The following is a 25,853-nucleotide window of genomic DNA, read 5'->3' on the forward strand; positions in this document are numbered from 1 at the left end:
TACCTTTTTAGAGCTTTTGCATTTTATTCTTTTACCTTTAAAATACCAATAATCACATAAACATACATATTGAACAAATGCTAGACACTGGAATATTGTTTTAAAATATACTTACAAACCGTGAGGAGTTGTCATTTCTCAGGGTTTTGGCATTGCCAAAGGCTTCCATAGCTGGGTTAGCCTCAATGATTTGATCTTCGAGGGTACCCTAGGGTAAAAAGGATAAGCTATTTCTCATCCCCAGTGTCCTGCTGTAGACTTATCTCAAGGACTCCTGACAGTAAGAAGGAGAACACTGTACAGGGGACACTGTTACACCTCCTCCCTATTAAACCTCAATCAGTACCAGAAATCTCATACAGCTCTAACTTCACAAAGGGCCAGAGAAATTAGGGTCAATCTGCATATTATTCAAAACAACATGATAAACTATGGTAACCAGAAGCATTGACTATACCACTGCAGGTCACAGGAAAGAATGGTTCACGGTTTGGGATGCTCTTCCACATTTTAAACACAGAAACACACATGTACATGTATTAAACTAGCATTTTAAGGAGAAGCACTTTACTAATCCTTCTGCTAGTTTACTACATAAAAATACATGTTTGTAATATCAAGAACATTTAAAGACATACAGTACTACAATATAAAATGGTCCATCTCTATTCTTCATGATGTGCATAATATCTCTGCTAAGAGAAAAAACACATATGGTAAAAGGCTGGGCAACTGTTGTCCTCCATATGTTTCTGGGCTACAACTCCCATCATCCATCATTACCTATGCTAGTTGGGGCCAATGGGAGTTATTGTCCAACATCTGGGAGCCCATATGTTGCCCCCCTCAACCTAGAAAGTTACCAAAATGACTAGTATTTCATTTTTAAAGATTTTAAAGACAATATTTTATTTGGTATAAGTTTCCACGGAGTGGATCTCAAATGGTCTGAAGTCTAATATAGCTATGCCTCCCACTGATATTCCAAACTGACCTCTTTTCTAAGGAAGTTTAAAGAATGCAGTGGTCACTGAAGCTGGAGATGATTTTTCTCAAGGTTACTCTCGGCTACTCCAAGCATTTGTAACTCTTACCTGTGGAGTGGCTGTGTTTACACAACCAACTGGTGGAAGTAATGTTTATGTCAATGTACCAATGAGTACGGATAATGATTTGTGTCAGTAAAGAAGCTGGGAGCCAAAGTAAATATGTGTGCATTGTTTAGATCAGTGGTTCTTAACCTTTGTTACTCGGATGCTTTTGAACTGCAACTCCCAGAAACCCCAGTCAGGACAGCTGGTGGTGAAGGCTTCTGGGAGTTGCAGTCCAAAACTCCTGAGTAACCCAAGGTTAAGAACCAGTGGTTTAGATCAGTGGTTCTTAACCTGGGCAATAATGCCCCCCAGGGGGCAATTTCATTTTTCAGGGGGGTGGTAGAATGAAAAGGGGCGGCGTGGGGGCACTGGAGCAGAAGGGGGGTGGTAGGGGGGCGCTGGAGCAAGCCAAACCTGTGAAGATGGCTGCAGCCTTTTTACAATGTGCATGAATATATATTTTCCTCCTATCTTAATTTAATGGTTGTTGTGGGTTTTTCGGGCCGTGAAAGCCTTCGCGAATACATATCTTAAGTTATTTTCAGAGTTTTCGTCTTGAAATTTTTAGTTCCTGCATTTTATGCCCTTTTTATATTTCTTTTTGAGTCTTAAAATTTGCTTGCAACTAAATCATTAAATGTTACTTTTGGGGGGCATTTCATTTTCTTGGAATTGAATTTTGTTTTCAGGGGTCATTGGATTTAAGTGTCTTAAATAAATAAACAAATAAATAAATAAATAAATAAGATATAATAAGAAATAAGAGGGGGGCGATGATAACTTCCTCAATGGCTCAAGGGGGCGTTTCTTTCAAAAAGGTTAAGAACCACTGGTTTAGATAGTTAAAATTTGGTTTAGCTAGGGTTTTGTTCTACAACAGTCAGTGCCAGATCAGTTTTGTGGCATGGAGAAGAGGATTTTCACCCTTTGCCCTCACCACAATCTCTATCACAACTCACCCAAAAAGATTTGTCTTCTGTTTGCAAAGGAGGTAAATGCTATGTTTATCAATCACAGATTTTGCAGTAAGGGACTTTCCCCCAAGTCTGCCAACAGTTCAGGAGTACCTTAACAAGACACATTTTGGGACTTTGGTCTGAGAGTTATACTAGGTGTTAAGTGGACTGCATATTTTCTTTTGTTAACCCATTTCGCCTCCTTCAGTGGGGCTTCCCCAGAAATATTTAATGCAGTGACCAATAATGAAACAAAGTATATTAAATGCAAAGTATGTATGTGAGAAAAATCACATGCTATGGCAAACTCATATCTTTTACCACCTGAAGGACCACCTCTTTCAAAAAACAACACGGAATGCATCACCTAGCTTAATCCCAAAAGACTTGTTGCAATACAAGACAAGGTTTTGACTGGTGACCAGAGAACACATAAAAGGACAGAGACAGTGCACAGATCCATAAAGAGCATCAAGCTACTTTTGTATCTGTGAGATTCTTAGAAATGAACCATTGGGCATAAGAGTAAACATGGTATACAACTTTTGAACCCTTCATTAGGATCATTAACTCAACAATGACAGAGGATTTGTACAGTTCTCATTCTGTCTTTGCTACCATATTTTTAGCTTCGAATGTACAGTACATGCAACACTACAGTGAAGAAACATTCTGAACTTTATATTTGTATTTCTGTAGGATAGGGTTGGGAAACCTGTATTCCCTACAGATGATGTTGGACTCCTATAATTTCATACCATAGTCCAACAACATCTGGAAGGCTGTGGTTTTCCCGCTCTCTATCCCCATCAAAACAGAAGGAAATAACACCACTTCATTTTCACATTTGCAAAACCAAAAATGTGGAAAGACATGCTTTTGAAAGCATTGGAAATGTTTTTAAAAGCATTGAAAGAAAGTGAAAGTCATAAGCAAATAATTAAAATCATCCAAATATTTAAACAGCCTATTTAAAATTTACAAAAGCTTGGAAAGTTACTTTTAAAAAGTAAGTTATTCCAGTTACTCATTACAGTGTTTGAACAGTAATTGGTTGCTAAGACTGATTGTTATGTTTTAAAAGTAATTTGTTTGACTGCTCCTTATTTCTCTGTGTGAAAAAATCAGAATGTGTAGGAGAATTGCGATTCTGTCAATGTGCCTCTGAAAATGTCCTTGAGAGTAACTACAAAAGGTGACTTGCTACAACAGTATACATACTAACTTTTTCCCCACTTGGTACATTACTTTTCAAAAGTAACTTTGTTGTGCCTTTGTTCCCCCTCAAAGTGGGGTAAGTCATTACAGATAACCATGTTACTTGTAACAAGTTACTTCCAAGCTCTGAAATACATACACACTTGAATGTTCAATAAAGTAGAGGGAAACAAAAATCTGCAAAATGGCATGTTGATTCTGTGCAGATTTTTGTTTACATCATATCATTTTCCTTTATTTGAACATTGCAAGCTATATATTATAGAATATATAAATTTATATTTCTGGATTCAAGAAGGAAACCACAGAGATTGCTTCACAGGACCATTGTACTTGTGATAGCCAGCTGAAATGTCAGAGTGTATCGGCTCCCCACCTATCGCCAAAGGGCTACACACAGGCCAGCTCTGTAATACACAAGACTTAACTTCTTACAAGCCTAGTGAGCAGGTGTATAGGTTTGTATGTCAACCTGAAGAAAAAAGCTTAATCTTATCTACAGTGGCTGCTATACGTAGCCATTTGCCTAGAGGTAAGAAGGCAACACGCATTTTGCATAGATGACAATTCCATTACCTGCTCTTTGGGCAAACATTGGCCATAACTATGGTGTGTGCAAGCTGGAATTGCCCTCACTGTTTTCAACAGGGCTTATGCTTGTGCAAGGAAGTAGAGGACACCTTTTATAAGCTCTGAAAAAGCACCTCCGCATGTGCAACAGAATGTTGTGTGCACACCAGAGGATACTGGCCAACACATTTATAGTTAGATCTTCTCTTTAAAAAATTACTCACCCCAGTTTTAGTGGCAGGAGCTTGCTAGAAAGGGTAAAAAAACAGATTTACAATTCCAGAAATATAAAGTCATAGAAACTGCCACCCAAAGATGAGGACATTCCAATTATGCCCATAAGAATATTGCAAAACATTAATTGTTTTGACTTTTAAAAAAATATACATTTTGTAAAAATACATCAAAAACATATGTTAAACAGATTAGATCAAGAAAAAAATAAACAAACAGCACCAAGAAGCAAGAGGGTTAAAAACCAGGGAAGGAAAACAATACTGGTGAATGTCTGCTTGCATGGAAAACTGTAATTAAGAAAATAAGCAACTGCAAGGATATGTCAAAAAAAGAAGAAGAAAGAAAAGAAAAGAAAGAATGCAAGATGAAGAAGAAAGAGAATAATAAAACATACAAGATGGGAAAAGAATCAAAAGGGACGATAAAGGTGGAGGAGACCACAAAAAGCAAGGCTTAAAAGAAAGTGTTATAAGATTGCCTTGAGAATTCTCCCCCCATTTTTGGAAAAGAAAAGCTATGGAGGTGAAGGAAACAAATGAATATCTTTATAAATCCTTAAAGCAGCTGCCACTTTGGGTTACAGCACTCATTTTATGAAACTTTTCCCCCAAAAGCAAATTTTTCAAGCCTTGCTTGTTTCAAAGGCAAAGAAAAGCTCATGTCCACACATGTTGCCAAACACAAAAGAGGTCAAAAACAAAACAAAGAGGAACAAAAGAAAATCAGCCAAAAACATTTTTTTTTTCAAATGAGGGGCTTACTCCTTTCTTGCCCGGACCGTCCCCCAGGGCTGCGACAATGGCAAAGTACTGAATGACCCGCTTGGTGTTTACAGTCTTACCAGCACCAGATTCTCCGCTTAGAGTAACAGAAATACATAGATCAAGAATGTGAAACACATCCTATCAAAGATTGCACAGACACACAGAAATAGCCAACCAGTATCCCAATCACCCAGACATATACATTAAAGTTGGAATAAGTGGGAGAAATGCCGTCATACAGGCCATCCCACACAGTCCTAGGCAATGTATCTTGGGTGGGGAACCCAGATGCCCCCAAATATTTTGCAGCTTTGCAGCCAGACACCTAAACCACCAGGTTATCTAGCCACTGATAAATAGTTGATATTGACTTGATAAATATTTTTGTCCTGAAACAAAATATTACTTGCATTCATTGCCAAACTGAATGCAAATGATGTTATCTACACCATAAGTATTTCATGCTTTGCATGCTGGTGATTTGTTTATACTGTATACTTTAATATAGTATGGGCTCTCCAATGTTTTGTTGTATTGCATCTACTTGTAAGTTCCATTTAATTAGATTCTGTATCTCCAGACTCTGATTTGGCATAAGGCAGCTTCCCATATTTCTATGAAATAATGCAACAGAAAAATTCCCAATAAGAGGAAAGCTTATAATATGGCATGAAGGAAGTCTAACACTGATAACAGGGATATGTGCAGTGTTCTCCACTTCAGCGGGGGCGGGGGGGGAATTGCACAGTTCTAAGATGGGAACTACAGTACTTGGCTCAGTATTACTATCAGTGAGAAGGATCTTGGAATTATTGTAGCTCATAAGCTGAAAATGAGTCAACAGTGTGATAGGGCTGCAAAAAGGCAAATGCTATTTTAACAGGAGTATAATCTCCACATCCCATGAGGTACCAGCCCCCCTCTATTGAGCACTGGTTAGGCCTCATCACACTTTAAGAAGGATGCCAACAAACTGGAACAAATTCAGAGAATGGCAAAAAGGATGATCAGGACACTGGAAACCAACCTTATGAGGTAAGACTGAAAAAACTGGGCATGTTTAACTTTGAGAAAACAAGACAGAGGGGAGATATGATAGCACTTTTCAAATACTTGAAAAGTATTTTCAAGTATTTTCAAGTATTTCAAGTATTTCAAGTATTTTCAAGTATTTTCAAGTATTTCAAGAGGAGGGGCAGGAACTCAATCATCCCAGAGTGCACAACATGCATTAATGGTCTCAAGATACAGAAAGCCAGACTTATGCCAAATATCAGGAAAAAATGTTTAACTGTTAGAGCAGTACAACAGTAGAACCATTTACCTCGGGAGGTGGTGAATGCTCCAGCACTGGAAACATTCAAAAGAAAATTGGACAACTATCTGTCGGATCTGCTTTGATTCCCATCTTCATTAATTAATACTGGAGGAAAGTAACTGGGATCCTTCTTTCACCTTATATGTGAAAAGCTAGGAAGCTATGGGTTTCCCACCCATTGTTTTTACCTACCTACCTAGAGCTACAGAAAAGACTTTTGTACTTTTCTAAAGCAGACAATAAACACAGCCACTCTTAGGGATCAATCTTAATTTCATTGCAGCAGAAAGGTGTAGAAAGTTCTAAGTTCATCCACAGAATAGAAACAAATCTTCAAAGCAGAGAAATTCTGGCCTGAGCGCAGTAAGGCAGCTTCATGGTCTAGGCTTCTTTATCACTCAAGCTCGTATCATCTCTCTCCTGTCTACAATACCCTCTGGCATTAGCCTGGCATTGATTTCATGCCTATAGTTAGCTGTTCATCCATTGTAATCCCAGCACAAAGAGACATGCTCACAGGGGGGAGCAAAGCTTCTGTAGGACAAGAGCCAAACATCTCATACGGTCAGACCCTGCTTTACCTAATTAGGCCATGGCCAAGGCTACAACGATTTCTGGTATCAAGTTAGGCTTTATATAGCCTCCTCAACATGGTCTCTTCAGTCAACATGTCTTCCCCCTTCCTGTTCCTCACAGTTGGGCCTCAGCCACCTCTTTCAACAGTCCCTTGCTTTAATTCATTTCTGTCTATTGTTCCTTTCTAGCATTTTTCCCTTATCCTATCAGCGTCCTGTTCTTCTGCACTCAGATCCTCCAAAGCCTCAAGCCGTTGCCTTCCACTAATCACATGGCCACCCAGTTTTCTTGGATGTTAACTCCCTCTGCTCCACATTTCACTCTAATGTGTTGCTTTTCAAGCTCTTGCTTAGATGACCTGCAGAAACTGCAGCCAACCAAGCCATCTGTGGGCCAGTAATCTTGTCTGGCAGCTCCCATCTACCAAGGAACTCATGGAAGTTTTATTTACTATCTGCTAGTGACTGCAGTAAGATGGTACTTCTCTTCAAGCCCCTGGCACAGCACATAACTGCTGGATCTAGTTGATTGGAGGACCATGCACTGTGCAGGCTTGTCAGATTCGTGGATGGTCCAGGATCTTTGCTTGGAAACAGGTTCACTAATAGGGCTTCTTCCTATAGATTTTTGTACTTGTAATAATTAATCTGAAGAACAAATGGTGCAGATAGGAAGTCCAAATACACAATGTATGATCAACTACACAATGGCAGGAATTTTCTGTCCCACTTTTTGTTGGCAGGGTGCTTTTGGGAAGGCTGTAGCAGCTGTTAGTTGATATGTAAGAACCAGAAAGACTAGCCTGGGTATGTGAGAGAGAGAGCTTAAGCAACAAATGGGGGGCAGGATGAGAGGTGGGTGTAAACAGGCACCATTGACCCTGAAAGATTCTGCAGCATGTCCAATGACTTGCCTTTCTTTTCCTAAAAGGGAAACAGGGTGCATCTCCTCTGTCTACAGTTGACTTTGTGTAGAATCAGCTGTACAAGACCACGACAAAATACCAGGGCCTCAAGAGCCTAACTCAAAAACCGATAATACAAATGTATTGATGGCACATATAAAGGGAGCACTTACGTGATGAGCATAGACTGGTTCTCACGATCTAGAAGATAAGAAGTAATATTTCATGTCAGATACATTACACAGACTGCAGTTTGTTTCAGAGCTTAAACATAATGAAACTAATCACTGTCATCATTACACATTGTGTTTCTTATTCATGAGGTGCAACAATGATGCTTTTTAGTAGTAATGCAACAACTTGCAAAGGCATTACTTTTTTTTTAGTCACTGTCGTTACCGTTGACCTTCAAATATGTAAAGTGGTGCTGGAACATCTGTTCTCTTTTTTTTAATCATTACTTGTTATACTATTGTCATAACTTGCATTAACTTTTTCAAGATGGACAGCTGTGTGTGTGTGTGCAGGTACGTGAGCATACACACATATGCACGTGTATGCATGTTGTTCTATTGTTTGACTTGGAAAGAAGGGTCTTGCACCACTCAGAGCAACATGAGGTCCTCTCTCTTTCTTCTCCAGGTACAGTACAGAGTTCAGCAACTGCACAAGCCACACTTCCTGGAGCACCTAAAGCATTTCTTAGCTCTGTTAACGGCAATTGGGATAATCTTGGCAAGCAGTAATGATACCATAACAAGTATTGCAGCAGCAACACAACATATTGCCTATGCACAGGTAATCTGCATTACTATGCAGAGTAATGATTAGTGGTAATCATTACTTATTAGGCAGATGATAAGTAACACAAGTAATTTTGAAAAGGTTACATTCCAAGCTGTGAGTTGTCTCCTGTTTGCAAAGGTTCTTCCATCCTAATAGCCTAGCCTTGATTTTTATTTTGGTGATTCCAGCTGAGAAGGCAAACTAGGGTTCAGCTCAGATTGAGTTTACCTTTATGGTCACACCCCACATTTCCAGGCACATTCTCATGGACTAATTACAGTGTATACATCAAAAGACAGCTGCCCTGTGAAGATATTTAGTGAACAAGAGATGATATGGAAGAAGGGACATAATTGTCTAGATGCAAGAAATATTTTGTAGAAGCTGAAAGCTTTCTATAGTTCAGCAGGCATGGATGGGAGGCTGCCAGGGAATCTGTGCAGATCAAATTGAGGTTGCAATATGGAAGGTGGGGGCAGAAATAACAGATGAAATTCACATCTAGGCATGTGCCCCCCTGCTAACTTTCCTGCATTCATCTTCTCTGATCTGCTATGTCTATCTACAAATGATGTGAACACAGGATTTTGCATGACTGAGAAACATGCAAAAGGTAGGATCCCTGATCACAGCTACTCTTTGGATGGAGGCTTGGATGAGTTCATGGAAGTCAGAACCTTGATCCCAGTTCCCAAAGACAAGACACATGTTCTACACAGGGTATACATTGAAAGCATAATTAAATGCAAAAGGCATTTATCTTGCTATCTACGGTGTGTGTATACAGATAGAAAGACAGTGACTGTGCATTTCATATAGACACCCATGCATGAATTAAACGATATATTTACAACATATCAAAGAGAAACGCTCCAGCTTACTTGTCAGATATGATTCAATTTCATATCCATAGAAAAGCTCTCAGAAAGAAACACTGAAAACCTTACCACCTGCTACTTGTTGCCATTCCAACGTGGGATACAATCCCCTTTCTTTAGAATATTTGATTAGTATGTTTATGCAGAAATTATTACAGCCAGCTGGTGCACATAAACAATTGATTACATGCCCGGGCTGGTTGTGTGAGTAGGGTTATCTCTCATGCATTTTTCTAGCCACAGAAATAACTGTTGCTCTCCATGATAATTTAAGCACACAAAGATATGCAGAAATCCATTTTGAAATGGCAGCTTTGGGAATTTCTTTTACGGAGACTGAATACAATGACATGCTGACATCATCCATTACTGAACAGTGACAAGAACAGTGCTGTGGGGCCCAGCAACTGTCCATGTTTTTCTGGGAAGGGCTGCTTTCTATTCTACATGACATATGTTTGTGAGATAAGAAGCTGCCATGAGTGCTATGGGTCCAATATTAAAAGAACAGCTGAACATCCTTGAGTTAGCGTTAGAAAAGGTTAAATTTTTTTCTGCTTCCTTCTTGTGCCTATAAAACACACAGGCCAAACTTCCTTGAGGAGCTGCATGAACTCCCAAAATGTAAGAGGGGTGATCCATAAAACAAAAGTGGAAGTAGCCAGAAGCCCACTTTTCACTTGGAGGTCTTTCTTGCCACTAAACACTGGGATGTGGTGGAGTCGGGGACTATGACCTGTCTTAAAGGAGAATTGCTTCTCTGGGATGCTCTCAGGAGCAGGATGTATCCCCTTGATATAAAGGATAGGACTAAACAGCAAACGAAGTATGAAAGGAAATGTGAATTCCCTACAATAAGCACAATCTTTCTCCAACAACATAATTCCCACAGAGCAAGCCGGGATGGCAATCAGACTTGCAAATAAAGCCTGCATTTCCAGTGACAATTAGAAAACAGAGCTTTCTGGGCTGTAAGGCAGGATTGAGTGCAACTACATGCTTTTCATCCTTATCATTCTAATGGTGCAAATATATTGTTCAGCTTGGGGCCTCAGGCCCTTGTCAGCTTCCCTTCCTGTAACAATTTCTGTGTGAGAACAGAGAAGGCACTTACTGCGTAACATGTCATTGTAGGCATTATCTGCAATGGAGTAGATGTGAGGCGGGACCTCAGACCTCCGTTTGCCCTTGTAGGCTGCTACGACAGAAGGAGTATAGACTGGAAGCCATTTATATGGGTTTATGGTGACACAGAACAAGCCCGAATAGGTCTGATGGGAAAGAAAAGACATGGGCATGATATGAGTGATCACGGCTAGTATCAGCGATAAGCAACTGCTGAGCAACTGCTAAAGCCCAACCCAGCAGGAGCCCATAACCAATTCCTGGGACCGCCACTCTTGTTGCTGTTGCAGTCTCTAGTCACTGTCTCTTCACCTGTTTCCACCAAAGAAGAAATGACAGGAGTGCATTCCACTAGCATTCCTCTCTACCAAAAAAGAGAGACCACAAGGAAACAGATAATACTTAGACCTGTGAGCAGGACAGAGGCCCAGAGCAAAGGAGCCTATTGTGGGATTCTCACTGATAAAACCCCTCCAAACCCTGAAGCCCTGAGAGTGACACAGAAAACACTGCCATTTCCTGGTCTTAAGTGACAGGCCTGTTTTTAGTGAAGGACAAACAATGGCAGTCTCTTTGTTCTCACCACTACCATCATATTTCTCATGCATCTGGCATCATTTCTCAGAAACATTTTCTGGCTCTCCTGAAGTTTAAGATGTAATCATACCAAATGCCCATCAAAAATGTAGCTTTGCAAAATCCCTTTGCTTACGACCATTTTTCTAAAATCTGAATCAATATGTCAAGCTTGGAAACTGGATCTTTTACTTACTCACTATTCCCAATCCAATAGCCTGGCAGAAATATGTATAAGTTGAACTTATCCCATTTGTAAAAGCAGAAGTCGAATCAGGGTCATGAAGCAGTTAATCCCATGTATTCGTTAGTAAAAATGAAGACACTTTTAATACAACATAAATTGAAGGCGAGGCGTTTCATTGACACCAACTGTTTCAGATAGCAAAAGAATACATGGGAAAGAACGCATAGGAAGATAAATTTATTCTACAGTCTTTTTATTCCTACAGTGAAATTTTCAGGGGTTTCAAGGCCAAGAGTACTCAAAAGCAGTTTCTGAGTTCAGTTCTTCTGAGGGCACCCTTGGACTGTGCTGATTGCCCAAGGCCACACAGGATGGCTCTCCTGGGATCCACAGTGGGGAACTGAACTCACAACCTCTGGTTCCACAGACAGATACCTTGCTCACTGAGCTATGAAGCCAGCTTCTTACTTACATAGATCATCCATTTCGAATAACGCCGTTTCAGGTTATGCAGCACAGATGCCTCATTGAGGTGAGTTAACATGGCCATGTCTTCAATCATATCAAATTTGGGAGGATTCATTTGTTGAATGTCATCTTCCTTAACAACACGACTCTGTAGAGATTAAACACAAGCATTTTCCTGAATTGATATGATTATTGCAAGAATCTGTGCCACATCCATTGTTTTATTAGTTTTCCAATATCTGATCTGCTGGTTTTACAATAAATCTCAAACTAAATTAAAAGAGATTAATGCAAGCCTTAAAACAAAGCCTTAAAGATAAGCAGGCAGATAGATACCGTAAGTGAAACATAGATATAAATGTATGCACACACATCCTCACCAATGGAGGACAACAATCCATTCATCTGTCAAAGAGGAATCTAATATATTAAAGATTATGCTATTAAATTGGCTAGTTTTTAACATGCCCCCAAATTCTAATATATTTTGCCTCTTCTGTGATAATTCTGAGCACTGCCTTTCCCTGATTTTTATTTGGTACTGTAAACCACCTTGGAAATGCTGAACCAAAAGGCAATATAGAAAACTTTATTTTTTTAAAAAAATGTTGGTTTTGCTTGAACATAATAAAGGTGTGACTTCATTGACAAATACCTAATGCTGGAAATGTTCCAGAATTGCGATGGTCTGTTGCCTACATGACATACGTACAAGTTAATGCAAATCAGCCTGGAGTCCGTCCCCTCCCACATTTGTTGTGTTGCACTCCCTTCTGAAGCTTCTACTTTTTGGGAACACAATGCATTTGTATTAGTTCAGATGGTGTGATTGCTTGAGCTGATGTGGATGGGTTTGTGACAGTTGTATCTGAAGCCATTCCAGCCAGTTACAGCAGCAGTGAGAGATGCAGGGCAGCAGTGAAACCAGCTGCCATTTGAATCCTCTCCTCCCCAAAACTGGTGCCTGGGTCTGCTTTCCTCTTCCCTTCCTGTTCTGATTCTTTTCTTTTCTTCCCCACACTCTTGCTAATCTAGTGCTAGAGCAACTAGGCTCAAGGGGAAAAAAGCAAGGAATTGGCAGAGAGAGGGGGGGGGAGAGGAGGAATTTATGAATTAGCCTTGTTTCTAGCTTGTTAAGATAGTTCTGCTCCAACTTTGCCTCCTGAAAATCTGGACAGCCAGAGCACAGTAGAACTACTTTAACAAGCTGCAAACAAAGATTCCGAGTGCCAGTTTCCTCTGAGCTCTCTGCTGACTCCTATGTGAAACAGACATTAGGTTACTGGCAGCCTTTTAGAAGTAACTGGTCCATGGAGTCACGAAGAGTCAGACACGAGTAAAGGACTAAACAACTAAACAACAACAAAGTAAGTAAACATGAAAGGAAAATAATGTTGGGGGAAAAAGACTGAGGCAGTTTTTCTATGTTCTTGAAATCAGACTTCAAAGGATTCCCCCCTGCTTAAATTCTCAACAGTCACCAAACAAAACAGGTTAATCTGCTTGATTCCAAAGTGAAAAGAAACTCATGCAATGACACTCAGACACACATCACTTAATTTCCCCTGCCAGTCACAGACTATTTCTAATGTCTGTTTCTGGACTCAGCTACACATCTGGAAGACAATCCCTGGCCAACTCTAATTTCAATAATGAATTAAACATAATGCATGACAGCTCTAATTTAAGACTCAAAAGTACAAGGTATTTTCCCAATTTTTCTTCTCCTGGCCCCCTAAAAACAGTTGCAGAGTGAGCTGGCATCCGATCAACATATGGAAATGTTGCAGTAAATGTACCATACCAAATTGCATTGTGAGATCTCCTTGATTTAAAAAAGAAAAACAAAAAACATGTACACCAACTTGCACTGTGTTTAAATGTTCAATATGGGTCTTATGTTATAAAAAATCCTATATTTTGTCTGCCATAAAAGACAACTCAGAGGTCAAACTTCTGCTCAAAGTTAAAATGCTGAATTGCATTCAGATTTTATTTTGATCCTTCAGATTTTAAGGGAGGTAAAATATTTCTGTCTGTCAGTTTTCCAATTAAAATTATTGCTTTCATTGTATTGTGTCTGTGTATTATATGCACATAGCTTTCCATAATGTGGATGGATTCCTAACTTTTAAAGTAAGAAGTTGTACATCATTTTTCTCCTTTGTATTCATAACACATGATGTAATAATTCCTTTAAGAATGAAGTACTTTAGTAGATAAGAAAACTGGATGAAGGAGCCACAAAAATTGAGATACAGGTATTTAAACTGTCTCATAGAAATCGCAACTTTAAATTTGTGTAACCAGAGCACAGAGTGCTGTCCTCTGAAGATGCCAGCCACAGAGACTGGTGAAAAGTTAGGAAGAACAACCTTCAGAACATGGCCAAAGAGCCCGAAAAACCCACAATAACCTTTAACTTTGTGTGTTTTAAATATTGTCTTTTTAATTAAGTAAGCTGCCTTGGGGTCTTTTAAGAAGAAAAGCAAGGTACAGTGGTGCCCCGTATAGCGAGGTTAATCCGTTCCGGATTAACCCTCGCTATACGGAATCATCGCTAAACGGGTAGGGGAAAGGTATTGGAACGCATTAAACTTCGTTTAATGCGTTCCAATACCTTCGTTACTTACCCGTTCAGCGAGCATTCCAGGTGCCGGCAGCCATTTTCGCGCCTTCGCTAAGCAAGGGCAGGGCGCGAAAACGGCTGCCGGCAGCCATTTCCGGGCTTCCAGCGGCCATTTTGGAACTGCCGATCAGCTGTTCGGCGGCTCCAAAATGGCCGCCGCAATACCCGATCTTCGCAATGCCGGTTTTCCCCATTGCGAAGATCGGGTATATTTCCGTATAGCGATCCCGAAAAAGGGATCGCTATACGGAAACATCGCTATACGGTGCACTCGTTAAGCGAGGCACCACTGTATGTATGTATGTATGTATGTATGTATGTATGTATGTATGTATGTATGTATGTATGTATGTATGTATGTAAGTAAATAAATAAATAAATAAATAAATAAATAATCATCAGTGAAACCTATCAAATTTGCCTAAGAATGTATCCATGCTATAGACCGCATTTTATTTCCTCCAATTTAATATGCACGAGGGAATAACTCACCCAGGCCATATGCTTCAAGAAAGGACAACAGAGAACACACTGAGTGACCATGTAGCTGCTGTCTATTGAGGCAGTGAAAGGTAACACTTTTTTTCTGTGCTTCATCTTGAGTGAAATTCGATACTATCACACCTGACACTTAATGTAAACTTTGAACTTAATTTAATTTTAGATCCTATACTTTCAACATCTAGCCAAGAAAATATTTCAACTTCTGTGTTTCTCCCTGCACCACACGCTATGCAATGACAAGACTGATGAAGTGTCCTGGCGGATTTGAAAGTTCACTTTTTAAAACAATATTTTAGTAGTTCATAAAGGTAATTTCTATTTGTAAACCGCCCGAAGGGGCCTTGGTAGCCAGATGGGTGGTATAAAGATCAAATAAATAATTTTTTGTACTTTCAAAAAACAAACAAAAACTAATGCTCAAACAGGGCAGAATGGATTTGTGAAGGAATACGTGGAAAGGGTACAAGAGCTTACAGGGCAATGATTTATCAATGTGTTTTAATATTTGCTATGGTATATGTTTGACAAAAAGTTAGCCCAAAAATGGCCTAATAAGAGTTGATGATAATGGAATGTTGCCTTGAGAAGCTTGGAAATCCCTTTTACGTTTTCCAAGAAAAACCTTGGCAGTTATTGGTTAAGGGAAACTTTTGTGCAAAGGCCTGAGAAAATAAGCCAATGGACTTCTACTCTTCTGCAATCCCAGAGTTTTTAGCTCTGTCAGTGTAGGAAACTTGCTCCCTTAATGGTAATGACTATATTCAAAGAATCACTTCTCATTAACTTTCCGGCTCTCAGTGCTATATCAGAAATACATGAAGAAAGACTGTTGCCTTGATGCTTTATTGGTCAGTGACAAGCACCCCCATCCTAAATATATTTACATGGAACTAAATCCCATTGACTTTAAAGAGTGGAGCCTTGGGGATTTAATAGGCCTTTGTCATGTCTTGTCGTGACTCCTGTAATTACAGTGCAACTGCTCTTATGGTGCAGCGTGGCTGGCACCACTGTGGGTTTCTACAGATAAATATAACCCAAACAAAACAATATGCCACAGGGTTTTAATCAGGAAGGTTTGAGGTTATTTAGACAAACAGCTGAAGTGTAAAATTCATTACTTATAATAACTGGATTAAGTTTGAGCCTATAAATCGAAGAACTGGAATACCTATCATATTACACACTTGTGCTGGGTTAGAATGAATTGCATTTGGCCAATGTTCTCATATGAAAAGAAAACAGACTTGCCAGTTGTAGTTTAATTAGACAGACATGCCCAGTGGTTAAAAATGTAACTATGAAATCAGGACATATTGCTAGGCAATTGACAGACTTTATTTGAGAAGCAGTTAGCAGGACGCGAGTGATGAGTACAATATTATGTGCACAACCTGCATCTATTTAGAATTAAATATGTCCCATCAAGTTAATTCTGACTGTTGGCAACCCTCAACAGAGTTTTCTGGATATGAAGTACTCTGAATTGGTTTACTAATCTCTCCCTCTTGTGGTGCTCTGGGGCTATGTGGCTTGCCCAAGGCTTCACAGCTGGCAGGGCATGTAAGCCCATCATCCACACATGCTCCAAGTGATCTCAGCCGGCCCCTGCCCAGGAAGCACACTGGGGATTCGAACTTCTGGCTTTGCCATCAGGTGCTCCACACCACTGGCCTATAACAGCACTTACATTCATTTCCTGACTTATTTATCTATGGATTTCAACCCAGCTAGTTTTCATTGCTATGTTATTTGTTGTCCTGTTGAGGTGCCTAGGTCCTCACTTCCTGAGAGGCACTCTTTACTCTCCACCTGGTATGGGAGATGGATAAGATTACTGCCTCTCTTCCAAACCACCCCGTGACTGCGCTAACTGCTGGGAACTTTGCACCCACACAGTGGCAGGCCTACATTTTGGGGGCCCTGAAGCTTGAACTGTTATGGGGCCCCTTCAAAACCAGCAACAAGGTCTGGATAACCACTCATATCTTCTTCATTGAGGTTGTTCCACAAGAGATCACCACATTCTTTTTTAAAAAAAATATGGACTAAAGTTGCTTTTGAGGGCCCTCTGAGATTAGGGGCCTTGAAGCTTGATTAGGTTTATTGTAGATCCACCCCTGCACCCACAATGACTTATCAGGCTCTCAGACAGTCTACATATTCAGTAGGATTACACAGAGGGTGCCCAGAACTGAGAGGACTGGTTTCCTCTCTGACCTGCATTACCAGGCCAGCCCTGAACGAGTAAGAGATGCTCAAACTAGCATATTTTAGTGCCAGATTGACCTCCTCACCCCATCCATCCCTAGCTTCAGTTTTGGTCACTATTGTAAATTTAATTCTCTTTCTAGCTAAGAGGGCTAGGAAGGAATATTATCCATAGTCAAATTTGACACAGACCACAGCATTTTTGAATACTTTGTAGTTTTGAAATCATCATTGTAAATTGTAATGTGACATAGGATTATTGTTACACTCCCGTGTTTCCATCTCATGCTGTTTCAGTAATATCCAACAGAGAAGATTATGTGGAAGGGAATGATAATATTCTTCCCTTATTGGTTGTATGTGCATGTATTGTAGTGATAATAGAAGCTAAACATTGAACCTTCCCACATGATCACTCCCAAAAGAACACTGAGGAACCACAAGAAGCAGGAATTACAACTCTTCTATAACAGAGGAACTGGTTTTGATTCCTTATCATTTTAGAACTGCCAGTAAGTGTCATATTTAAATGCATTTACACTCACTTCTTTCTTCTTCTTTGTGAACACATGCAAACAGATCTCATCTTTACTCTTGCTCTTACTCTCCCTTTCCCTCTATCATCATCTACAAGTTGAGAAATTAGTCACCTTTTTATCTTTGGTTTCCACAGTGACTTTGCCACCAGAGGATTCTTTAATTTCAATTTCAATATATGCTTCTTTTTCATCCGGGATCCAGGCCTTCTTCTTTCCTTTAGGATCCCCAAAAGAAACAAGATGAAAGGGAAAATGCAGTAAAAAGGTATAATAGACATATTCATTCTTATTCTTCATTATTTTCTTACGTTATATACAGTGAGTGATAGTATACTGTCATTTTTAACACATTGTTTTTCCTCCTTTTTTTCTTGGACAGTTAGATTTGAAAATGCTGGATGCTGCTATATGTTGATGTATGCTAAGTTTCTCCCTATAAGTTTTAGGACACTTAGGATAATTTGGCCGTTTTACTGTTACGGTACACATATTTATAAAAGAAAATGAAATTAAAATGTTACAACTTAGTAATTAATCAAGGGATAAAAAGATACTGGGGCAGGTATACCCTGTTTCCCCGAAAATAAGTCCTAACCTGAAAATAAGCCCTAGTATGATTTTTCAGGATGCTCATAATATAAGCCCTACCCCAAAAATAAGCCCCAGCAAAGTGAAACCTCGCGCTTCCACCCTTGTGCACCAAACAGAAGAAGATGACATGACTGTAGTTGAATAAATGTAGATTGTTGTAGATGAAAAAAAATGAAACATACTCTGAAAACAAGCCCCAATGCATTTTTGGAGCAAAAATTAATATAAGACCCTGTCTTATTTTTGGGGGGAAATAGTAGTAAAACAATTTTTCCTAATGTAAATGTGGTTGTAAAAGTTTAAATAAAAATATATTTCATTCAATAGTAAAAATACAATTAAATATGATGTTTGGCTAAATTTTGTTTAGTTTTTTTTTTTTTAACAGAAAACAAAGTGTAGAATAATGGATTCAGAAATTCCATAAGTTCATTTTCTTGCAGTATCCTTCGAAATCAGATCTAAACAATTGCATTTTAAAAAATTAAACTTTCAAAGGAAGGATACAGATTTTGATATCTTTGTTTTGTATCTCTATCTTCTTTCTAAACAGAGCAAACATGCCTTTCTCTGGATGAATATTAGTGATATTCTGTGCAATCCAGGGGAATTGTACAGAGTATAATTACGAGCACAGATAGGCTGCTTGAATCTTCTTGATGTCAATGGATTTCAGTAGATGTGTGCAGCGCAAGAGACAATTGCTGATATGGATAATTTCAGAATCAGACTAGGGACTTCTAGAATAGTCCAATCAGGATCATTACTGTTTTCCCTTTATCAAAAAAACCAGAAATCTGAAATTTTAAGATACACCTTCAAGAGATGCCCAAAGCTGGCCTTAGTTTGCCATGAGACAATCATCCAAGTTTCTGAAATTGTATATGACATTTTCAGTCTCAAGAGTCAGAGTCAGGTGGAAAATGTATTTTAGGACAAACAAAGGCATCATCCTCTTGCATTCCTTGTGCATTAGCCTTGGGGTATTTATTCAGAAACAAACCAGCTCATTCTTGTGAGCTGTAGCAATGGCAGTGGAACCCACATGTAATATGATAATGGCAGGGGTGGAAAGGTATACGTAAAGAATCTAGTAACCATTCCAGAAGGAAACTCTGCTTATCCCCACTACAACAGATGGCTTTGAACCAGTTTCCTGAACTAACATTTTCCAGAGGTATTTGAGAAGCAGATATCTCTGTTACAATATATCTAGAAGGACTTTTTTAAAAAAACTGCACATGTATCACATGGACATGTAGGCTAGTTACAGGTATGACCCCTCTCTGCGTAACAAAAATTACAACTCTGCAACACAAAATAATGCTTTCTAACTACCTCAATTAATACAAGTAACACAATCTACTATAATAGTGCTTCATATTATGTGAAGCCCAGAAAATAGGCATGCCACTATAAAAAAGAACCTATAAAAAGAAACCAAAAAAGGAAGGGGGGAAAGAGGAGCAACAATCTCTTGCTCGCTTTCTTAATTTCATGACTGAGCAAAGGAACTATTTAATGAGTCAGGACCTGTAGTGATCAGAGCATCTTCATCTGGCAGAGTTTTCTGTGCAAAGAGAAAGGCGCTCTCTCAAGATCAACAGTCATTGTAACTCTTAATAAGCTCTAATTAATGAGAGCAATTTGTTTCCTTAACTCTGTGATCAAACATGGGGTTCACAGAGAATGATTTACCTGGCAGTAACTTTCAGGGTTCCAATGAAACATCATTATGTACTAGTAGGAGAATGATACTGAAAAAAATGCTGCAGATTCCGCAGAAACATTAGCACTGGAAGGGATATAGGAAGCAAACATGGGAATGAGACCCTTCCTAAAAGCAAATATTATATCATCCATGTACGGACGCTGGGTCTTGAGCAGGAAAATTGCGTTCACTTTGTAGACTTGGATTGTATCCAGTGCAGTTGCTGGGTCTCCAAGTTGCTTTATTGTTTGTAACATACATACATACATGTCTTACCATCAAATGGCATGGTGTGATATTTCATCATCTCTTCATAGCTTTTCCGGAGATACTCAGCTGCCTCCCCAAACTCAGTCATGTCCATCATAGAAGCCGACATCTTGCCTAGTGGAAACAGAAATTCTGGACAGCAGCAGAGAAATGAGCAGAACACTCTAGACCCTTAAGGAGAACAGAAGACAAAAAAGCTAAATAATTAGTCCACCTATTGGTCAAAAAGAGACAACATGTATGCATATATCTGTGTGCTCTCCTTCTTTTTGCCCTATCTAAGCATGTAAACTTTCCTCCAACTAGTCACTCTGGTGGATCCATATTCTTTTTCTGCTGAGTGAATCAGAGGCAGTCAGCTGCTAAAAGCTTATGCATAATTCCAATACAATAATAAAGAGTTGTTTCTGTACTCCCTATACCTTATATCACACTCTTATCCCAAATCATAATTATGATCCTGATTTGTTTATTTAATTCTTTAATTTGTTAATTTGTCCTGTAACAATAGAGAGAGTGAATGTGCTCTGCAGCATCTACTTTTTGTTTCTTTGTTTTAGTACATTTTCCTTATAATCCTTGGCAGGGTTTTTTAGATGTAAGGGCACTTCTCGATACAGAGCATGTTACCATAGTCTCTCGAGACTGAAGTATGCCTATGATGATAATGAAAGCAAGAATGTATAATATGTCTTAACACTTAAGACAAAATTTATTTATTTTTTATTTATTAAATTTATACCCCACTTATCTAGACTGAAGTCTACTCTGAGTGGCATTAAACCACTAAAATTAATCTATATCAAGTGATCTAGAATATGTCCTCTTCATAAGAATATTCTAAAATGCTTTAATCTTTAATTAGACCAAGGCCCAACGAGCACTCTTTGCTAAGACCCTGAGAAATCAGCAGACACTAGATGATGAACTTGAAATGTCTAGTGTTTTATTAGAGGGCTGGGATTAAAACTGTGATTTTTATATAAATCTGTGGCTTGAATATTGTACTGTATGCATCTGAAGAAATGGCCCACAGTACACCAATGCCTATACCAAATAAAACTTGTTAATTGTTAAGGGCTGCAAGTCTGACTGAGCTAACTACGTCAGACTTTTCCTGTTTTAGTGGTAATTATTGTGGTCAAATGCCCTGTGCGCTATGAATGTACCAGTGCAACCACTAAATTTACCACTACCACAACAAAAAACATACATAGATACACACATACATGCAATTAATATTCCAGTTTTAGGCTTACAAAACAATGATAACATAAGCTATACCAACAACCCCTGCAATTCCACCCATCATTTCATAACTGGCTGTTGCCACTTATGTTCTGGAAAAAAGTTGCTAGAGTGACAAAGTATATCCATGTTCAGTATCCATGCACTTTGAAACATGACATTAATGGCACACACATTTGCTGGTGGGTTTGCTCAATTCACATATTAATAAATTCACTCCCTCCCCCAACTTTTATCATTAACCTCACCAGTCCTGCATCACCCTTACGAGTTAGAATTCCATCCTGATGCTTCCTATTCCTCAATTTCCTTTTTTTCTTGTTTTAAATCATGGTAAGTGAATCAGAGTAACAGCGGAGAACAGAAGGCATGCTCTTTGTTACCAACCTTGACTATGGGGCTGAGTGACTGTGTATCTGTATGCTGTGAAGCCCCCTTTTATTGTATCTGTCAAGGTCACGGTAGGAAGAGATATGTCAGAAATTCCCATGTGTCATATCCACACAGCTCCATTGGTGCTTCTGTCCTACTGGCCAGAGAGACACAAAAGGCAAACTTTTATCTCCCTTCAGATGCAGGCTGGTTATTTTTACCCCTGTATTGTCAGCCGATTACAAAGGCAGAGCGAGAGGCTCTAGCTTTGAGAAGCAGGGCTAAATTCTCAGAGTCATTCTGTGTTTAGGAGAAGAACACAATACAGTTCAGTATCACAATCAATTTGTACAATCCTTTATTTTTGCCACTGCTCATCTTGAGATCTCTTGTAGCTAGCTTGTATTCATACTTTCACTGCCAGGATGGTATACTGATGAGAAGGATCCACAGGCCATTATTCAACACGAGTAATCTCAAAATCTAAACCTAATCTTGCTGATGGTTGTGGTGCTAATAGTAGTGGTTGCAGTGGTGGTAGTAGCAGCAGTGGAGCTTTTTCCCAATCTTGTTGGGATCAACTTCATTTCAGATAATTTGATTCAAAAATACAAGAAATTTTCTTTTTGGTGAGATGAATGAAAAAAAAAAACAAGATCCAGTCCCCCTTTTACAAAACTTCCCATTCATCTGTTTTTGGAAAAAAAAGGTTTTCACATACAAAGTTTGTAATAAACATATCTTACATTCAGCAAAGAAAATGAATTGAAAAAACAAGGTGGGGAGGCCAGATTTCATATTCCAAATATATCTACTGAAGAACCTACTTCAAGCTGCTGCATACTTGGATCACTCCCATTAGGCAGAAGACTGCCTGATGTTCATGGGAAACCAGACTGGATCTAACATCACCTTACTGACTGATGTCTATAGACTACACTTACCAGCCGAATACTTCACAGTTATTACGGAATACAGAAAGTACTCTTTGCCTTTCTGAACACTACGTGAACACCAAGCACCATTGGAAACTTTAAGGCACTGTATGGCAGAGCGAATTTAGCTTTCGATGGGTTTAAAACCTTTATAGGACTTTGCATTGTGCCAGTGTCACTGTTTTCTCTTCTCCAGATATGCATGTTCCCTTAACCTCCTATGCAGACTTAGAAAAGACAAAAAAGTGACACTGCCACAATACAAAATTCTAACAGGCACTGAAACTCACTGAAAACTAGAATACTACTGCCATTTTGGAATTGCTAGAAGCTTGCTGAAAACAGCTCCCAAGGAACTTCTGTGTCAAAGGGAAGCAGGTATGGATATAGCATGGGTCTTGTGCCCATTTACATTCAACCAAAAGCATTACTTACATTTAATTTACAACCAAACAATTATAAACTAAATTAAGGGAAGGGGTAGAGAAGAAAAACAAATGCAGACTCTTTGAATTGTATGATGCCTTGATCTACTATACTGTATATTATGAGTATATACAGTAAAAAGCAACTCTGTCTCTTTCAAAATTCAACAAGGGATCCAAAACTGAGCATCTCCTAGAAGAATTATCAACAAGATTTGTTTGACGCTACATTCTTTGTTTAGAGCAGGGATTAGAAACTGGAAAGTTCAGGGCTAATCTAGGCCCCTAAGAAGTACAAGACTATCAGTCACTTGCCAGTCCAGTGACAGGGAATAAGTATGGAGGGAACAAGTATATTTGAAGCTATACATATAACCATGGAACATATATTTGAAAAAAAATGTATTAGTGACAATCACTTTCAAATGGGGCAACATTCCAGGTAGGAAATGTGTTGTGAATGGAGATTGTAAAGTTTTGGGGAATGCGGTATTTGATCTCATGGGACCATGGCTTGTGTGAAATCCCTAGGAGAGCTGTTGTGCCACTGTGAATTACCAGAGTCCCGTCTAGAGAAATATTTCTCTGTTAAGAAACCCTGATTAGATGCAGGAAGTGAGACAACTGCAAGCCGTTGGGCCATTTGCTGAAAGCTTCTGCACTCAACACCGTCACTCCTATCAGCTGCTGTGAGAAGTGAATGGCACAGGGTGGGGTGAGGCTACCTCTCAGATTAGATAGGACCAATCTGTGGAAGAGCTATTTCAGGCATATTTCCATTTTGCAAACTCGGCCACTTATAGGGAAGTGTACAGGGTTTGTCATATCCTTGTACGCGTTTTCCCATCCTGGCTCATGCTGGTGGCGACAATGAAAACAACATCAACAGCATCTTGACAGCTCTTTGTGAATGATCTTCAAAGCACTTCATCTACATTTTATCAGTCATCGTGACATATCTAAACATGTTTGATTTTCCTGGATGAAAGTAGCTTCTGTTTTTAATGCTAGATCAGAGACAATATATCCATCAATTTAGGATTTCCAGAAAATATGCCTAAGGAAGAGGATAGAGACTGCCATTACATGTGGGAGTTGATAAATAATATAGTTTGAGCAAGGGACATCCTCAAGGAATACTGGACAGCACACTATCTTAGGACAGGCATAATCTTAGCTATGAAAGGAGAAACTGACCCTACCGTTAGGCACAGGGTGATAGCTGACTAAGGTAAAAGATACTGGAGGATGTTAGGACGCAAGAGCAACAGTTCAGCCAACTGTTTTCCACAAGTCCACATGCCATTCCCCTCTCTCTGTGGGACTCACAGTTTCCAGAAGCCCTGACAATTTGTTCTGGCAGCAAAGGCTGTTGGGAGTTACAATGAACATTTGAAGCACCAGGTTTGGGAACTACTGCCATATTGATACTTTAAGCCAGGCTTGTCCAACCTGCGGCCCGAGGGCCACATGCGGCCCAGGTCGGCTCATAATGCGGCCCAGTGCAACTTTTCATTTTTAAAGAAATTCCAAAGTTTCAAGTTACACTGCTGGCGCTTGCGGCCGGAATGTGGCTGGGACACGTCACAACAGTAGTGGGGGTGAGAGGGAAAGAAGGAAGGAGTGGGAGGGGAGGGGACAGGGGGATGCATGATGGCATTGCGCCATCCCTGTCAATAGGTGGACCCCCTCCCGGCCCCATAAAGCCACCAGAGTCGAAGTTGGCAGCCTCTGATGTCTGAGATCACAGCTGCCGGTAAACGCGCTTGGAGCAGGGCTGGGGAGGACGGCTAGGGTTGCCCCCCCATGCGGCCCAAACCAAATGTATGTGCGGCCCAGACCAAATTTTCATCTTCTAATGTGGCCCAGGGAAGGTGAGAGGTTGGACACCCCTGCTTTAAGCTAATCTGTCTCCCAGATGTAATCAAAGATAACAGAGCATGGAATAAGTCTTCTCTAGAGGTTTTCAGCAAGGTAGCTATGTAAGTCTGTTTCTCCATTTTCAGTAAAAAAATAACTAAAGAATTATGAATGTCAACATTTAGTTACACCACATTGTACTGAAAAGCCACTGATTATTGTACATACCTTTATAACATGCTTATATATACTTCTATACTTCTTATAGGCCAATTCCAACCCCATTATTCTATAATTCTATGCACAGAACACATTATAACCAAACCCTCTGACATAAACACATGGGTTTGGATCCACAAGACAGAGACAAATAACTTAAGGATTTACACAAGGCATTTCTTAAATTACAGTACCCAATCAATGAGGTGAAAAAGCAAATCAATAGGTCAAAATGGGCAAAAAGTAAATTGACAGGGCAAAACCTACCTAGTAGCAGACAGACCTGAAAAAGAAAATAATCGAACACAACTGACAATCATCTACAACTCAGACAGAATAAAATGAGATACATTAAAAGCACCAAATCTCAATATATTCTAACAACCTTCCCCAATTTTATATCCTCCAGGTGTTTTGGCTGACATGTTTCAATCAAATTTCACAGATTCCAGCAGGCATTTCTCGAACAATAGTATCTTCTAAATTAAGTGAAAAAAGAAAATGCCAGGGCAAGGTGGACACTAAAAAACCACAGGCTACAAGACAGGCCCAAAAAAGAAAATGCCAGAACATAATTGGTAGTCACCTATAGCCCTGAACTGAGATTACTCTCATGTATAATCAGTGACTTACAGCTCATCCTGGACATTTATGTTTCCCTCTCTCAAGCTCCCACATCAGT

General features: G+C 39.4%; 1 protein-coding gene and 1 long non-coding RNA gene across 6 annotated transcripts in view; one reads left to right on the forward strand and one right to left on the reverse strand.

Annotated features, from left to right (window-relative positions):
- The window catches only part of MYH7B (myosin heavy chain 7B), a 62,668-nt gene extending 40,290 nt beyond the window's left edge, over positions 1–22,378 (reverse strand). For 2 of the 5 annotated variants that reach the window (XR_013545065.1, XM_078393255.1), the window contains exons 1-9: positions 21,748–22,378; positions 20,119–20,283; positions 17,652–17,755; positions 11,662–11,805; positions 10,416–10,572; positions 7,811–7,838; positions 4,837–4,933; positions 4,063–4,086; positions 116–208 (exon numbers count right to left, since the gene is read on the reverse strand). Coding sequence is in view for 4 of the 5 variants with exons in the window: in XM_078393255.1 (XP_078249381.1) it covers positions 116–208; positions 4,063–4,086; positions 4,837–4,933; positions 7,811–7,838; positions 10,416–10,572; positions 11,662–11,805; positions 17,652–17,755; positions 20,119–20,283; positions 21,748–21,850 (915 nt within the window). In the remaining variant the exon portion in view is untranslated. Of the gene's footprint in view, positions 1–115; positions 209–4,062; positions 4,087–4,836; positions 4,934–7,810; positions 7,839–10,415; positions 10,573–11,661; positions 11,806–17,651; positions 17,756–20,118; positions 20,310–21,747 lie in introns of those variants that run through there. The other 3 variants (XM_078393256.1, XM_078393257.1, XM_078393258.1) reach the window with 3 other exon arrangements.
- On the forward strand, positions 1,277–2,060 carry LOC144589151 (uncharacterized). The gene is made up of 2 exons (XR_013545067.1): positions 1,277–1,349; positions 1,913–2,060. It is a non-coding gene; the product is annotated as an uncharacterized LOC144589151 (long non-coding RNA).
- Positions 22,379–25,853: the final 3,475 nt, after the last annotated feature.

Source organism: Pogona vitticeps, chromosome 4, assembly GCF_051106095.1.
Source record: "Pogona vitticeps strain Pit_001003342236 chromosome 4, PviZW2.1, whole genome shotgun sequence".
Taxonomy (NCBI): Eukaryota; Metazoa; Chordata; class Lepidosauria; order Squamata; family Agamidae; genus Pogona; species Pogona vitticeps.